General features: G+C 37.9%; 1 protein-coding gene across 1 annotated transcript in view; it reads left to right on the top strand.

The window, feature by feature from the left end:
* LOC119739374 (centriolin-like) overlaps positions 1-17,583 on the top strand; it is a 306,576-nt gene that overhangs the window by 275,288 nt on the left and 13,705 nt on the right. Inside the window, exons 26-28 of the mRNA XM_038214300.1 lie at positions 186-384; positions 6,476-6,747; positions 7,547-7,673. Of these exons, the coding sequence (XP_038070228.1) occupies positions 186-384; positions 6,476-6,747; positions 7,547-7,673 (598 nt within the window). The remainder of the gene's footprint in view (positions 1-185; positions 385-6,475; positions 6,748-7,546; positions 7,674-17,583) is intronic.

Here is a 17,583-nt window from a genome sequence, read left to right as displayed (position 1 = left end):
ACATTGAACTTTGTGAGTAGTCGCAACATACCATCTTCTGTTTGTGCACAGAACCCATATTTGAGCAACTTCAGTTCTGAGGTACTATTTACTGGTTGTTTTATGTTGTCATATATATAGTTTGCTGGAGTTATGAAAGTCAAAACCTAGTAAGAAACTAAATGGTTACCTGCTTTTTTCTTTAGGGATTTCCTTGAGGGACGAAAGACAATCACACCAGAGGAAACAGATTACAAACTACTGGATGCATATATACATCAAGACCACCAAAATGATGAGATTGAGTGTCTTGGGAGGACCTTGGTCAAGAGAAGAGCAGAGCTACGGGTTGCTGATCAGCTTCTTCAGGAATGCCAAGCTGAACTCAAAGATGCAACAGAAAAGGTAAGGTTCCTATGGAATTAGCTCCGAAAGGTATATCTTGTGGTGCATTCCTGGAATCAGATTCAAACTTGCCTTGTTTTGCAATTCCATTGTGTCCCATTGACTAAAGACTTTGACTGAGATTTGAGTATCGTGACTCTGACTTCACAATTGGTACTCGTATACCACAAGTACTAATTGTGAAGTCTGAGTCAAATACAAATAATATCTTTTACTGAAAATTAAAAAAAAAAATTCAATGTTATGTATGTAAGTACACAAAGTACATGAAGTAAGTGTCCAGCTGCACAACGATGTTCATATTAAAGAGTCCCAGACACTATACAAGAACAAAGAGACTTGTGACTTGTACTTGCAGTGTTCTCCAGGAGGTGAACATTTAGCGAGCAAAATCCATGATAGCATGTGCAATTAGAATAAAGGTCAAATAAAATGCATCTAAGCTTCCTTAGATTATCCCCACTGTCAGCTGCCAAAATAAAATCAGCTGGAAAAGTGGAAATGATAGTTATTTGATTCTGAAACAAAAACAAGAAATTAAAGAAAATGATTAAAAAAATTAGAGTGGCAACAGCCATGGCTAAAAAGACTTACCAATGCTTGGTTTGACAAAAAAAAATGAACAATCTTACTCTGGTCTCTGAAAAAAAAACTGGGATCAATGCAGCACCTTTGACAGTGGCAACATTGGCAATGGCAACAAACCCTTTTTGGAGAATCAGAACAAGTAAAAAGCGACAAATGCTTACAGAAATTCCTGGGAATTACATGGAATTCCTGCAGTGAGAAATGAATGTGCGTTTTCCTGCTCACATCTCGCTATGTCCATCCATACCCTAGGAAAGTAGGTACCAGTTTGTCTGTATCAATACATACTCTAGGTTGCCTTACTGTTGCATGCAAACAACAAAGTTTACCAGAAAATTTGGCCATTCTTAACTTTAAAGTTATTTAAACTGACACTGGAGGAAATTTAGTGAAAAAAACATGAGCTGGCTCTGAAAAGTTTGTTATCTTTTGATTTAAAGGGAATATACATTATTTGCTTTTGCTGTTATTGTCAGAAATGGATGGAATTGGGGGGTTGGAAATATATAGCAAATATAGTTACACTGACTTTTTTGAGGTTTTGGGTTCGAAAAAGCTATAAAAACCAAGAAAAACAATCATTTTCATGTAGTCTGGTTCCCTGACTCCATATAAGAAGAAACAGATCAGTTTACATACATTGGGGAATTGTAAGGTCAGGGAACCAGTCTAGCTGGCTTGTACCCGTTCATAGGTGTGTAATCGATTGCAAACAAGTGCGATGCTCAATTGGGGCCAGTATTTGAGGGAAAAAAAAACAGTTTTTTCCAACGCTGGTCGGCCGACCAGCGTTGGAAATTGATACACAAATACCACTTTTCTTGAAAATTACAGTATACCAGGTGCCTTGATTTTACAGGATGCTTCACACTGTCATTCACTAACAGTCCAGCAAGGTATTTCAAAATGATTTGGTAGTTTTATTTTTTGATGTTTGCAAATGTTGTATTTTCCCTTTTAAATAAGACATCCAATGTAAAATTAGGACACTTGAAATACAGTTTCAAACCACTAACTTCTATTTGGATTGGATCCAAGTGAATGGGGATTGAGACTCAGACTCATGTGACCCAGCTACAACTATGGTAAAGTCACACAATGTAAGTGCACATTTGGTCAGTGGCATGCTTAGTTTGGTTGTTCATCATGCAGAGTTCAAGATCAAATATAATCCCTTTGTCATCTGCCATGAGAGGTCAGAATATCTCAATGAATACTACTATTTACTGAAATGTCTGCTTGATGTCAGCTTAGTTCGGGCGATTCACAATGCAGTGCGCCACCAAGAGTTTACCACGGAGAGTAAATTTTTCAAGTTTACGGTCGACAAAACCATGCCCATTTGAATGAGTGTCAGTAAACAACTTGAGCTAATTTGTTATATAGATTGGGGCATAGCGTTCTGCTGCCTTTACACACAAAAAAACACCATGTTGATAAAAAGAAAAGAAAAGGGCAAACAGATACTCGAATCATAGGCTTACGAGACTACTGACCGGAAAAACGAACAATTTCAAATCTCCCGCGCTGTGAATTCGTCGACCATCTCCCACAATGCACTGGGAAAAATGAACTCTACGTGGCAAACTTTTGGTGGCGCACCGCATTGTGAATCGCCCGAATTGTTTAATTCACTGTCAAAATGGTTTCAACTTCTTGGATGGTTTATAAGCTTTTCCGGTGATAACTTAATTGCATTTGCATTTCTGGGTAACTAAGCACCTTGCCAAACATATATAGCTTCCTCTGGTCCATTTTTCGTTGGATACCCACCAAAGTTTGCCGGATACAAACTGCCTCCGGGGGATGTTTTTCACAGTGGTGCATGTAGTTAGGATTTCAATGCGTTATACAGGTCAAAGTGGAATCTACAGTGCCACGTTAGCTGCAGTCACTTTCAAAAGCTCCATTGCAACCTTCCAATAATCGTCAGCTAAGGATCACCATACCACCTGTGCAAACTCAGCCTAGCGCCATCAAGTAACTTCTGCGTTAAGAACCCCATTGTCAAAACCATACTCACCTTCGACACCATCCATCTCTTTCTAGCTTATTATTTACACGCTGGTTTACCCGATCATAGATCGGGTAGGGCGTAGTGTTGGGGATGAAAATGTGGGGAGTTAAATGTAAATGGGGGATATAGTTGGGGAGACATGCAGTTAAAGAATAGCAATTTCTGTGGTGTGATCTGAGGCAATTTCTGATCACTAAAACCAATTTGAGCAAAAGATCATCTGTGAAAGTTTTGAGTTTTGAGTAATTGAATCAGCTACATGTATTCTGAGCAATAGAATCATTATTGTAGGCTACAATATTTTTATTCAGGGAAGAAAAAGTATGGGGGGAGGTAGACCAAACAATGTCCCCCCTCAAAATGTGTGTGTGTGTGTTGGGGGGGGGGGAGTTCCCCCTGTCCCCCGTCGATTTACGCACATGATAATTATGTACCATGGCAACTGTCTGTAAATGTTGCCGTTGGTCTGTTAAATTGGCTTTTTGTGAGGCAGTCGCATTTGGAAAACGTAGTGAAAAGGTTACTGTAGTACACAGGTGAAGGCTGGTTGTACAGTTTGACAATAAATCATAATGCAATAAAATGTGAAGGTGTCATTTAAAATGAAAATGTTGAGTGTTACCAAAAAATTGGAATCATGGAGGAAGGTCATAATTAAGTTTCAGTATTGGACTCTTCAACAAACGTAAACTTGAACTTCTTACAATTTGCGAGACCGTCTGCGATTCAACTTTTATTCAACTTCAAGTTGGTTCAACCATCTATATATAAGAGCAAGTTTTACTCAGCCTCCGAGAAATGTTTGCTTCTGAAAGGATCCAAGACCGCGGCTTCACGTCCGTGGAAAAAATGTGGGTGTCTTCCGCCGGGTCGGACACTTTTTCGTCGATTTTTTTGTGACTTCGTTGAAGATCGCGATATTTGAAGCAATGCATCGACCCTTCGTTGACCCCAAACAGGCCCCCGAAATTATAACACGACACTGAATTATACGTGGTGGGCAGCGAACTCACAACGCTCGGCCTTGGTGGTGGTGGAAGCATGGAGCTGTAAACACATTATGGAAGCAACAGCACTCTATCACGCGACGTCACATGCTTGCGCTTCAAATAGCGAGCACCGTAGACCCAACCTCGTTTCCAGGGTGTGGAGCAGGCTGCAGTACGCGTTGCCATCGACAGTTTTGCATAGCCCGGAAATACTATGCAGTGTAGACTTTCGATTGGTCAGACCGCGCAAGGCATACTTAATGTGTAGTCCTTCTGAGTATTCGTTGCACTCGGCGCAGGGGCGGCAAGCGAAGCACCATGGAGAAAAAATATTTTACCTAGGTCACCCCATACCACAATTTGGTGAACGCTTTTGCAGAAGGGCCGAGTAGAACACGTAAACGGAACCCCTACGTCGAAGCCGCTGACCTCGCACAGTCTAGACACGCAGAAAAGCCAGCACAGGGGGCGGCCAGGCAGTCAACGTGAAAGCGCACACGATGGCAAATTCCTGCGCAAAATGCAGTCACGAAAAATCGAGGAAAAGGATCGCCGGTCTGTACGGGAAAATCAGGACAACCCGAAGTGTCCGACCCGGCGGAAGACACCCTCCGCATTTTTCCACGGACATGGAGCGATTTTGGCGCCGCGGGAGCCCGCGGTCTGGGATCCTTTCATGAGCAAACATCGTCTCGGAGGCCGAGTTAAACTCTCTCTTATATATATAGATACTTAAAGGCATAGTCCATCATTTGTAATTGCTGCATTTTGTCCGTTTGAAGCAACAAAAGAGCTCAAAATCTAAACAAGGGTGCTGAACAACTAACCCGATGAAGTTTCAGCTCAGCTTCAGCTGTAGGCCCTATATTCCGAGAAAAACAGCATTCTAGGATCTCGATTTCAATCAAAAGTTGCTGAATCATGTTTTGAATTGGGCCTGAATTCAGCGTCTGAGACACGTTCTCACTGAGCTGATTGCAGCTACGCGATGTCCAGGCGCGGTTCTAGAGCCAATATTTTGGGGGCCAATATTTTTGGGGGGCTAGCAAGGTGAATCCAGATTTTTTTTCCAGGGAAGCGTGCTGAAATGTAGACCGGTTATTTTCTCTGGACACTTAGGCCTCTGAAAATCAATACGTGGGGGAGGGGGGAGGCTCGTGTCATATTTTCTATGGGGAGCGTTCGCTCGTACCCCCCGCCCTGCAAACAGGACGCTGGGAAGGGCTGACAAATCAACGCTCTGATTGGATAGATTTTGCGTGACCTGTGACCGGCAAGGCGTCACGGCCACGACCCTGCAAGGTTTGAAACGGCCTTTAAGACTGAGTCATTCGTCACTCTTTTATTCTCATTCATAAATGCGGCGCCCTAGTTTGGTTGAAAAGCATAATAATGTAGGAAAATCTGTAAAACTTATCTGTTTAGTAAATTTTCAACTCCCGCCAGTTGCTCAGGCGCCGTTTCGAATTCACGAAGGGTCGAAATGCATATCATTCGACGCTCAAAATTTGTCCACATGGTCCGCAATGAAAAAGAAATCACATCCGGTATGGTGTGTATGGATTTCTATGGCAAACTTTTCGGATAGTATTTGCGCGCATTGGCTAACCGCGGTCTACAGCTGCAGCCAGATGCTTTATACAAAAGTCATGATAAATTACCCAGAATGCCATCCCCACTTCCTTCACAAGATTCTGTGAAGCTCATCTGCCTTTCCCAGCGCCCTGTTTGCAGGGCGGGGGGTACGAGCGAATGGGGAGCGCTGATAAAATCCCACAATCGGGCACACTATATTAACTAAAAGTGTACAAATGCACCCTTCTCATTTAGGGGGAGACCGTTCCCATGTACAATAAATTCTTACATTTTGCTAGTGCATTTTTTTTTTTTTTTATAGAATTTTTTTGGGGGGGGCTAGGAAAAATTTGGGGGGGGCTAAAGCCCCCCAGCCCCCCCGTAGAACCGCGCCTGGCGATGTCGCGCACCGATCTGACGAATTATAGCAACTGTGTGTGCGTTGTGCCAAAGCTTGCGCACGCTTCACCGAATAAAAAAAACCCACGAACTTCTAACTGAAATTTCCAACAGTGCCGTTGGAAAGGCCTTCTTTCGTTGATATCTTCAAAATGACAGTTTGCCAGAAAGAATAATTTCACAGGGAGTTTAGTCCCCTTGCTATCTTTCAACCAAGTATGTTTTTCAACAATAATTGCAACAGTTACTTTTTAGATAGCTACAAATGATGGACTGTAGCTTTAATAAGAAAAAAAGGAGATTATGTTGTTATTTAGCAGGACATGCAGTGCTGTGGATGATGTTATTTATCTTTATATTTTTATTACCAGCAGAATTGTGTATGTATTTTTTTATATGCATTGGGAATGAATTTGTGGTTATCAGAAGTGAAAAGTTTGTAGATGGAATAGAAAATTGCTGCAGATTTGGGGTACATCCTTGCTAGTTAAATGTGTTTCTTTTTTGGCCTACATACATTCAGGTAAGAAGCACCCTGGAGCAGTATGACAAAGCCTCCAAGAACCTTAAGCAGACAGTGGAGGATGCAGAAGAGATAGAAAAGCGCTCCTTGCAAGCGTCCAGAGACCTGCTCCAAGTCCAGGACCACCTGGGTAACATGCAGCAGGAGGTGAAAGATATTGAGGAGAAAAGGCAGAGTCGGGAAGAAAAAATGAAAGCAGTAGATGAAGTGCTGAGTGAGAAGGATAACATGTTCAGGGTGTTGGAAGGAAAGATAGAACGGGCTACACACAGGTACAAACATCGTAATTTTTTGTTTTGTTTTTTGTTTTCTTTATTTATTAATATAAGGCTGAATAGAGTATTGCCTGTAGCAGAATTTGGACGTGGAACCTGCAGAATGTGGAGACTAACAATATACATGTAATCGTAGGACTGGATAGCATAGTTAATAGAGCTCCAGTTTGATGTTTCGGCGGTTTCAAGTCAAAACTCTGCTCAAATTAATTTCCTTGATCGACCTTAAAAGCAAAAAAGTAAGTTGTCCCCAGTCATTCTCTTCAGATTAACCCTAACTTCCTGGCATGATTAAGTAGGAGCCATACCCATCTTGGCAATTCCAACACCATATGGGAAAATGCATACATATATTTTGGATTTTGTTTCTGGAGGTGTGCCAACCCAATGTTAAAGACTGTCAGTTTAGTTTACTGTACCCATCCTGACAGATTCCAACAAAACATGCAGTTGGGGTTCGGTGGGTTGCATTCTGTTAGGGTAAAGGTGACTTTCATCTGTAGTTTAAATACTGACCCACTGGTAGAACTGCGCATACCCACATGAGCATTGTGAACTTTCAACCAATAAAATGGTAACTAAAAGGCACCAGATTCATAGGAGTCCAAATGTGACACAGGCTCTCGACAAATAGGAATGGATAAACTGTCTTAGGAATTTATGAATGTCTGATGTCAGTCCAAAGCTACCACATGTTAATACTAGTGCACAATTGAAGGCAACTCTTGAACAGACATAAGTTACCATAGGACTTCTCATTTTTACTTTGAAAAGATAAATAAATTGTTTTGTCCAGACTACAGAAACTTCAGATAGATTCATTGCTACTTGAAGAGAAAACAGCCAAACAACAGGACAGTGCTAAACAGCAGAACCAACTCATAGCCGAGAGAACCACAGAGCTGCATAAACTTGAAGAACAGGTACAAAGCATTTTATTATTTTCTTTTTTTAAAGTCACCAAATTCATCTGTTGAAAATTGTTCAAATGACATTTTTAAAATTCTACTGCACTCTACTTTACTGATAGAGTATTACTACATGCGCATTTGCATATTTCCCTAGAGGGCCCTAGCCATTCGCTAAGATTTATTACCCACAGTCGTAAATAAATAAATAAATAAATAGACAAGTAAGTAAATTTGCCTAAATGATTAATTAAATAAGTGAGTAAATATTTCATTTTTAATTCTTTAAATTAAAAATTAAATAAATTAAAAAAAATTACCATCTTAGAATAAAAATAAAATAATTAATAAACTAGAGCTCTGTGTCTGTTTCCAACAGAACATACGGCTTTTCCGCATTATGTTTTTTTAAAATTGAGGTCACGTTTTTCTGTTTTGTGCAAAACTGTGTGCATTTAACGTTTGTCTAACAAACCTAATTCAAAAATAATTTTGATTTTAGAATATTGCGTTTGTGAGATACGACAAAAGTCTTCAAAATTTTAAAATATATATATAATCACAAGATGACGTCATGATGACGTCACCTCAATATTAATTTGTAATACATCCCGGCGTACCCCCATACCAAGTTTCAACCCAATCTGACTTACTGTTCATGAGATATATAGGGACTTAAAATATACAAGTTAACAATGACGTCACATGTCTAATGATGACGTCATCGTAACAATACTTGACAGTGCGCATTATTTTATTGTGGTTTAAGTCTGTACAAGTTTGAAAACAATCGGATTAATAAAAGTGCAGAATAAAATTGGCAATATTAAAAAAATCGTAAAAAATCTACCGATGACGTCATCATGACGTCATTCAAGATTTTGTGTACTAGTATTATTATCTACCCACCCACCAAGTTTCATGACGATCAGACATTCCCTTATGTGTTTCAAAAAAGCGCATTTATGATGACGTCATAATGACGTCAGACATTTTTCAAAATGTTGTACATATACCTATTGCCTAACAAACTTAATACAAAAAGATTTTTGAATTTAACATATTGGGTTCGTGAGATGTGGCTTAAAGTTCCGAAACTTCAAAAATCTATATAAAATCACACGATGACGTCATGATGACGGCACCTCAATATTATTTGTAACACATCCCGACCTTCCCCCATACCAAGTTTCAACCCAATCTAATTTACTGTTCATGAGATAAAGGGGCTTAAAATATACTAGTTAACGATGACGTCACATGTCTAATGATGACGTCATCGTAACAATACTTGGCAGTGCTCATTATTTTATTGTGGTTTTAGTCTGTACCAAGTTTGTTAAACAATCAGAATTAATAAAAGTGTTAAATTTTGTAAGCAGAATATAAAGAATGCCACGTGATGTGAGTTCCACCATTCAATTGACAAGGATCCGTATGTCGGTTATATAATACTTGATATTTTGACTCTTGGGTATATTTGTAATCAAACAAAAGGAAAAATTTAGTCTGATTTCTCTTTCCTGCACACACTAATTCCCGGCTGAAGTTGAGAATCTCTCAGCAAGATCGATAACAGTGTTGTATAGAAAAACGTGTACAAAACCTATGGGAAAAACTTAAATTTTAAAGAATCAATAAAAAATTAGGTAATGACGTCATAATGACGTCATAGTCTTGGCATAGTTTTTTTATGAGGGTCTTCCTGTGCTGTAACTTTGATGAAACTTTGATGACGATTCCTGGTCACCAAGTTATAAAAATGGTGGCTTGAAAACGTGTACAAAGTCAATGGGCTAAAAATCCCACTGCAGAAAAACTGCGCCTTTAAATACGTGATTTGCCTTTAAACTGAAACATTTTTATAAAATATCACTTGATATTCTGACTCTTGGGAATTTTTTCGATCAAATGACAGAGCGTAAAAAATACGATTTCTCTTTCCTTTTCATAGTAATTCTCGGCCGAAGTGCAGAACTATATATATATCAGTGTTGTAAAGGAAAAAATTAATAAGAAATAACAGGGTGACGTCATAATAACGTCATAAATTTGGCATCAATTTTCTATCCCGGTCTTTGTTGTCTGTAACATTGATGACGATTCAAGATTGCTAAGTTAGGAAATGGTGCCTTGAAAACATGTAGGCCTACGTGTTCAAAGTAAAAAAAAATCCCATGCAGAAAAACTGCACCTTTAAATTCAAGTCCCGTGATATGCGTGTAACCTGAAAAATGAAATATTACTTGATATTTTGACTCTTGGGTATATTTGTAATCGAACAAAAAGACAAATTTAGTCTGATTTCTCTTTCCTTCACACTCTAATTTCTGGCTGAAGTTAAGGAACCTCTCAGCAAGATCAATAACAGTATAGAAAAACGTGTACAAAACCTATGGGAACAAATTAAATTTTCAAGAATCAATAAAAAATTAGGTGATGACGTCATCATGACGTCATACTATTGGCATAATTTTCGTATGAGGGTCTTCCTTGGCTGTAACTTTGATGATGATTCCAGATCGCCAAGTTATAAAAATGGTGGCTTGAAAACGTCTACAAAGTCAATGGGCTAAAAAATCCCACTGCAGAAAAACTGCACCTTTAAATAAGTGATTTGCCTTTAAACAGAAGCATTTTTATAAAATATTACTTGATATTTTTACTCTTGGGAATATTTTGAATCAATAACAGCGCGAAAAAAAAAATACGATTTCTCTGTCCTTCTCATAGTAATTCTTGGCCGAAGTTCAGAACTACTCAGTAAGATATCAGTGTTGTATAGGAGAAGACTTGTGGAAAATCCCACTGCAGAAAAACTGCACCTTTAAATACGTAACATAGGGCTTTTCTGCATTATGATTTTTTTTTATCAGTTATACGTCCCTGACTATGCGCATGCATGAATATAAAATCTGTCAAAGTTAGCCGAAAATCGGCTAAAACGGTCACTGTGGACAGGATTTGACCTCGGCAACACGTGTTCTGCGGGCTGACTGACATACGATGTACAGTATGTGCGCATGAACATATACATTGTGGACGTCTTGTGCATGTTTTAAAGCAGAGATATTGTCAACCTGAAGTTTTAAGCGTGCGCAGGGCATGTCTGAGTTTGTTTATTGCCTCGAAGCTTTGAAATATTTTAGACCTACCCTTAAATCAACAATTAAAGTAAAAACTAATATAAAAACTGCCATGGTTGATTTTTCTGGAATTTTCAAATGAAAAAGAGTCTTTTTATTATAACTTCCGGTCTGATGACGTCATACGCCTAAAACTTCGCACACGTCTTAAGTGGGTCAAGGTCATCATATACACTAATATTTAGGTGATTCCGACAAACTTCGCCACAGACATCTATTCAAAATACATTTTTGAAAATTTTCAACCTGTCGCTAGAGGGCGCTCGAAGATTGCATGACGTCATTGGTAGATGATTTAAAGAATACTATCAGCCAAGAGACTAACACCGTTAAAAGAAAGTTCATATCTATTATCATTTTCAAATAATAAGCCACTTCCGATTTTGGCCTTTTTCGACCGGAAGCAAGGGTCACGTGATTGCACGCACACTGAATGAAATAAAGACCTTAACCTATTCTACCACTTGCCGGTAACAGAATGCTGCGGACGCGTACGGTTGATTTCTTATGCATTTTTAAATATTAAAAGTGTCACAATTTAATTGCCCATAAATAACCACCGGATGACGTCATCATGACGTCATCATTACACAATGTTGTTTGAATTAGGGTCCCTGCTTGGACAAAGACTGGTGTAAATGAATTACTGGCAAAGAGTCGAAAATGCCCTTTGAAAATCGACAATTTTTTTAAAATTTCTGTGTACAAAGTCTATGGGAAAAATTAAATATTCAAAAATCTATAATAAATTAGTCGATGACGTCACCATGACGTCATTCTTCGAGACACAATGTCACTATGGGGTCTTTACATGGGACAAGTTTCATTAGAATACGAGTTTGTTTTAGGCCCAAAGTGCCGAGGTGAATAAACGTGTACAAAGTCTATGGGATTTGGGGTAGGAACAAGAGGAAACTAGAGCTGTATGTCTGTTTGCAAACAGAACACAGGGCTTTTTCGCATTTTACAAATATTTGTTTCTTTTGTCGTTTTGCAGTCACTTTTCAGAGTGCTTCATGCAGTTAAAGGTTCTTCAAAACGCTTAGAATAATTCCTAAAGTATAATTTTATCAAATGATGTCACTTGCCCTGCAATGACGTCATTTTTAAGACCCTTCTCAATGGACATTTTGTCATTGTGATTTTGGTTTGAACCAAGTTTAATGTCAATCCGATGAAAGAAAGTGTGCAATTTGTGGAAGCAGAATAGAATTATAAATATCGAAAAATTATAAAAACCAAACGATGACGTCATCGTGACGTCACTTTAAACTTTGTATACTAGTACCATTATTTACCTACCCACTAAGTTTCATGACAGTCAGGCCTTTCCTGATATGTATTTTGAAAAATCGCATTTTTATGACGTCATAATGATGTCAGATATTTTGTTCAAAATTTTATGCAAATACCTTTTACCTAACAGACCAAATACACAAAGAATTTTGAATTTTGCATGTTACGTTCATGAGATATGGCTAAAAGGTCAAAAACTTCAAATATTCATATAAAATCTCCGGATGACGTCATCATGGCGTCACCTAATTTTGTTTTACCTATAACACATCCTGGTCTAGCCAAATACCAAGTTTCAACCCAATCAGACTTACAGTTCTGTAGATATAGGACTTCATAATATGCACGTACATTTTCAAAAATCAATAAAAAAAATTAGGTGATGACGTCATCATGACGTCATAGTCTTGGCATAATTTTTGTATGAGGGTCTTCCTTGGCTGTAACATTGATGACGATTCCAGATCGCCAAGTTATAGAAATGGTGGCTTAAAAACGTGTACAAAGTCAATGGGCTAACACGTGTACAAAGTTACAGGCTAAAGAAAATCCCACTGCAGAAAAATTGCACCTTTAAATTTGTAATTTGCCTTTGAACTGAAACATTTTTATGAAATATTACTTGATATTCTGACCCTTAGGAATATGTTCAATCGAATGACAGCGCGAAAAAAATACGATTTCTCTTTTCTTCTGATAGTAATTCTCGGCTGACGTTCAGAACTACTCAGTGTATCAGTGTTGTATAGGAAAAGACTTGTGGAAAATCCCACTGCAGAAAAACTGCACCTTTAAATACGAAACATAGGGCTTTTCGGCATTATGATTTTTTACTATACGTCCCTGACTATGCGCATGCATGAACATAAAATCTGTCAAAGTTAGCCGAAAATCGGCTAAAACGGTCACTGTGATGTGGACAGGATTTGACCTCGGCAACACGTGCTCTGCAGACTGACTGACATACGATGTATGTGCGTAACGTACGTGTATGTACATATAGACGTTCTGTGCATGTTTTAGAGCAGAGGTATTGTCAACCTGAAGTTTTAAGCGTGCGCAGGGCATGTCCGAGTTCGCTTATTGCCTCGAAGCTTTGAAATCAACAATTAAAGTAAAAACTAACATAAAAACTGCCATGGTTTATTTTTCAGGAATTTTCAAATGAAAAAAGGTCTTTTTGGCTTTTTCGCAATTTTGCGAAAAAGCCTTTCTTTCTGTTCTCATTTTTTTGGCTTTTCCGCATAGTGCGGAAAAGCCTTTGTTTTTGTTCTCATTTTTTTTTTTTTGGCTTTTTCGCCATCAGCGAAAAAGCCTTTGTTTCTGTTCTGATTTTTTTTTCTCTTACTTCTTCTTCTTGTTCTTCTATCCCAAATCCCATTGACTTTGCACATGTTTCATTCTGGACCCCACTTTTGACCCTGAACATACTTCAATCTTAATGAAACTTGGCACAGAGTCAAGACCCAAAGTGAACTCGTGCATGGAGAAGTGACGTCATCATGACGTCATCATGGGCCACGTGACGTCATCTGAAATGTGTAAACTTTAGGACCCTATATCTAAAGAACTATAAGTCGGATTGGGTTGAAACTCGGTATATTGGTAGACCGGGATGTGTTATAGATAAAAATTGAGGTGACGTCATCATGACGTCATCGTGTGATTTTATATCGATTTTTGACGTTTTGGACCTTGAAGCCATATCTCACGAATGCAATATGCTAAATTCAAAATTCTTTTTGTATTAGGTTTGTTAAGCAATAGGTATATGCACAAAATTTTGAAAAATGTGTGACGTCATGATGACGTCATCAAAAATGCGATTTTGTAAAACACATATAAGGGAATGTCCGATCGTACTGAAACTTGGTGGGTGGGTAGATAATTGTACCAGTGCACAAAATATGAAATGACATCACGATGACGTCATCGACAGATTTTTAACGATTTTTTAAATATTTACAATTTTATTCTGATTACGAAATTTAACACTTATATTCATCCAAGTCGCTTCAAACTTGGTACAGGCTAAGTCCACAAAAGAATAATGAGCACCGCCAAGTATTGTTATAATGACGTCATCATGGGTCACGTGACGTCATCTTAAAAGTTCATAATTCAAAGCCCAATATCTACAGCACGGAAAGTCTGATTGTATTGAAACTCGGTATGTAGGTAGACCAGGATGTGTTATAGGTACAAATTGAAATGACGTCATAATGACGTCATCATACGATTTTATATGATTTTATGAGTTGTTGGACCCTTTAAGCCATATCACACGAACGCAACATGCAAAATTCAAAATTCTTTTTGTATTTGGTTTGACAGGGAATAAGTATATACACAAAATTTTGAAAAGAATGTGACGTCATCATGACGTCATCAAAAATGCGATAGTTGAAAACACATATAAACATCATTGAACAATCACCATCAACTAATCAACAATAACAAATCAAAAATCAAAATCAACAATCAACACCAAAATCATCGGCTATCAACAATCAACTATCAATAATCATCAACCGACATCAACATCAACAATCAACAATCAACAATCAAAATCAACAATTAATAATTAACATCAACAATCATCAACAATCAACATCAATAACCAACATCAAAAATCAACATAAGAAACATCATCAACAATCGACATAAATAATCAACATCAACAATCAACGTCAACAATCATCAACAACATCAACATCAAAGATCAATATCAAAAATTAACATCAGCATTCAACAACAACATCATCAACATCAACAATTAACATCAACATCAACAATCAGCATCAACTAATCATCAATCAACATCAACATTAACAATCAACAATCAAAATCAACAATTTACAATTAACATCAACAATCATCAACAATCAACATCAATAACCAACATAAACAATCATCATCAGAAACATCACCAACAATCGACATCAATAATCAACATCAACAATCAACGTCAACAATCAACATCAACAATCAACAATCAACATCAACAATCAACATCAACAATCAACAATCAACATCAACAATCAACAACAACAATCAACAATGCGAAAAAGCCCTATGTTCTGTTGATTGAACAGACATAAACCTCTAGTTTTTTTTTTTCTTCTTCTTTTTGTCGCCAAAACCCCATAGACTTTGTGCACATTTTTTCTGGCCTCCACTTTTGGCATTAATCTTTGTCAGACATCATTCAAAGTTTGCATAAGCATAGTCCCTATAGCAGAGATGTGCCCCGAAGAGTGACGTCATGGTGACGTCATCGACTAATTTATTACGGATTTTTGAATATTTAATTTTTCCCATAGACTTTGTACACAGAAATTTAAAAAAAATTGTCGCTTTTCAAAGGCCATTTTCGACTCTTTGCCAGTTATTCATTTACACCACTCTTTGTCCAAGCAAAGACCCTAATTCAAACAACATTGTGGAATGATGACGTCATGATGACGTCATCCTGTGTTTATTTATAGGCAAATAAATTGTGACACTTTTAATATTTAAAAATGCATAAGAAATCAACCGTACGCGTCCGCAGCACTCTGTTGCCGGCAAGTGGTAGAGTAGGTTGAGGTCTTCATTTCATTTAGTGTGCGTGCAATCACGTGACCCTTGCTTCCGGTCGAAAAGGGCCCAAACCGGAAGTGGCTTATTATTTGAAAGTGGTAATAGAAATGAACTTGCTTTTAACGGTGTTAGTCTCTTTGCCGATAGTATTCTTCAAATCATCTACCGATGACGTCATGCAATCTTCGAGCGCCCTCTAGCGACAGGTTGAAAATTAACAAAAATGTATTTTGAATAGATGTCTGTGGCGAAGTTTGTCGGAATCGCCTAAATATTGGTGTATATGATATTTAGCTGTTTCGGTAACACACCGAAACAGCTCTTGTTTTCGTTAAGATTTTTTTTTTTCTTTTTCTTTTTTTTTTTTTTTGGCTTTTTCGCAATTTTGCGAAAAAGCCTTTCTTTTTGTTCTGATTTTTTTTTTTTTTTTTGGCTTTTTCGCAAAATTTGCGAAAAAGCCTTTCTTTTTGTTCTCATTTTTTTTTTTTTTTTTTTTCATCATCTTCTTTCTTCTTTTTGTCGCCTAAACCCCATAGACTTTGTGTACGTTTTTTCTGGCCTCCACTTTTGGCATTAATCTTTGTCATACATCATTCTAAGTTTGCATAAGCATAGTCACAATAGCAAAGATGTGTCCCGAAGATTGACGTCATGGTGACGTCATCGACTAATTTATTATAGATTTTTGAATATTTAATTTCTCCCATAGACTTTGTACACAGAAATTTAGAAAAAATTGTCGATTTTCAAAGGGCATTTTTGACTCTTTGCCAGTAATTCATTTGCACCAATCTTTGTCCAAGCAAAGACCCTAATTCAAACAATATTGTGTAATGATGACGTCATGATTACGTCATCCGGTGTCTATTTATAGGCAATTAAATTGTGACACTTTTAATATTTAAAAATGCATAAGAAATCAACCGTACGCGTCCGCAGCATTCTGTTACCGGCAAGTGTTAGAGTAGGTTAAGGTCTTTATTTCATTCAGTGTGCGTGAAATCACGTGACCCTTGCTTCCGGTCGAAAAAGGCCAAAACCGGAAGTGGCCTTTTATTTAAAAATGGTAATAGATATGAACTTGCTTTTAACGGTGTGAGTCTCTTGGCTAAAAGTTTTCTTCAAATCATCTACCAATGACGTCATGCAATCTTCGAGTGCCCTCTAGCGACAGGTTGAAAATTAGCAAAAATGTATTTTGAATAGATGTCTGTGGCGAAGTTTGTTGGAATCGCCTAAATATTAGTGTATATGATGACCTTGACCCACTAAAGGTGTGTGCGAAGTTTTAGGCGAATGACGTCATCAGACCGGAAGTTATAATAAAAAGACCCTTTTTCACTTGAAAATTCCTGAAAAATCAACCATGGCAGTTTTTATGTTAGTTTTTACTTTAATTGTCGATTTAAGGGTAGGTCTAAAACATTTCAAGGCTTCGAGGCAATAAGCGAACTCGAACATGCCCTGCGCACGCTTAAAACTTTGATCAGGTTGACAATACCTCTGCTCTAAAACATGCACAGAACGCCTATATGTACATACACGTACGTTACGCACATACATGTACATCGTATGTCAGTCAGCCTGCAGAGCACGTGTTGCCGAGGTCAAATCCTGTCCACATCACAGTGACCGTTTTAGCCGATTTTCAGCTAACTTTGACAGATTTTATGTTCATGCATGCGCATAGTCAGGGACGTATAATAAAAAATCATCATGCCGAAAAGCCCTACGTTACGTATTTAAAGGTGCAGTTTTTCTGCAGTGGGATTTTCCACAAGTCTTTTCCTATACAACACTGATATCTTACTGAGTAGTTCTGAACTTCAGCCGAGAATTACTATGAGAAGGAAAGAGAAATCGTGTTTTTTTTTCGGGCTGTCATTCAATTGAACATATTC

The sequence above is a fragment of the Patiria miniata genome, unplaced genomic scaffold (assembly GCF_015706575.1).
Source record: "Patiria miniata isolate m_02_andy unplaced genomic scaffold, ASM1570657v1 HiC_scaffold_30, whole genome shotgun sequence".
Lineage (NCBI taxonomy): Eukaryota > Metazoa > Echinodermata > Asteroidea > Valvatida > Asterinidae > Patiria > Patiria miniata.
Note: the sequence above shows the minus strand (reverse complement) of the source record. Positions and strands in the feature narration are given on the sequence as shown.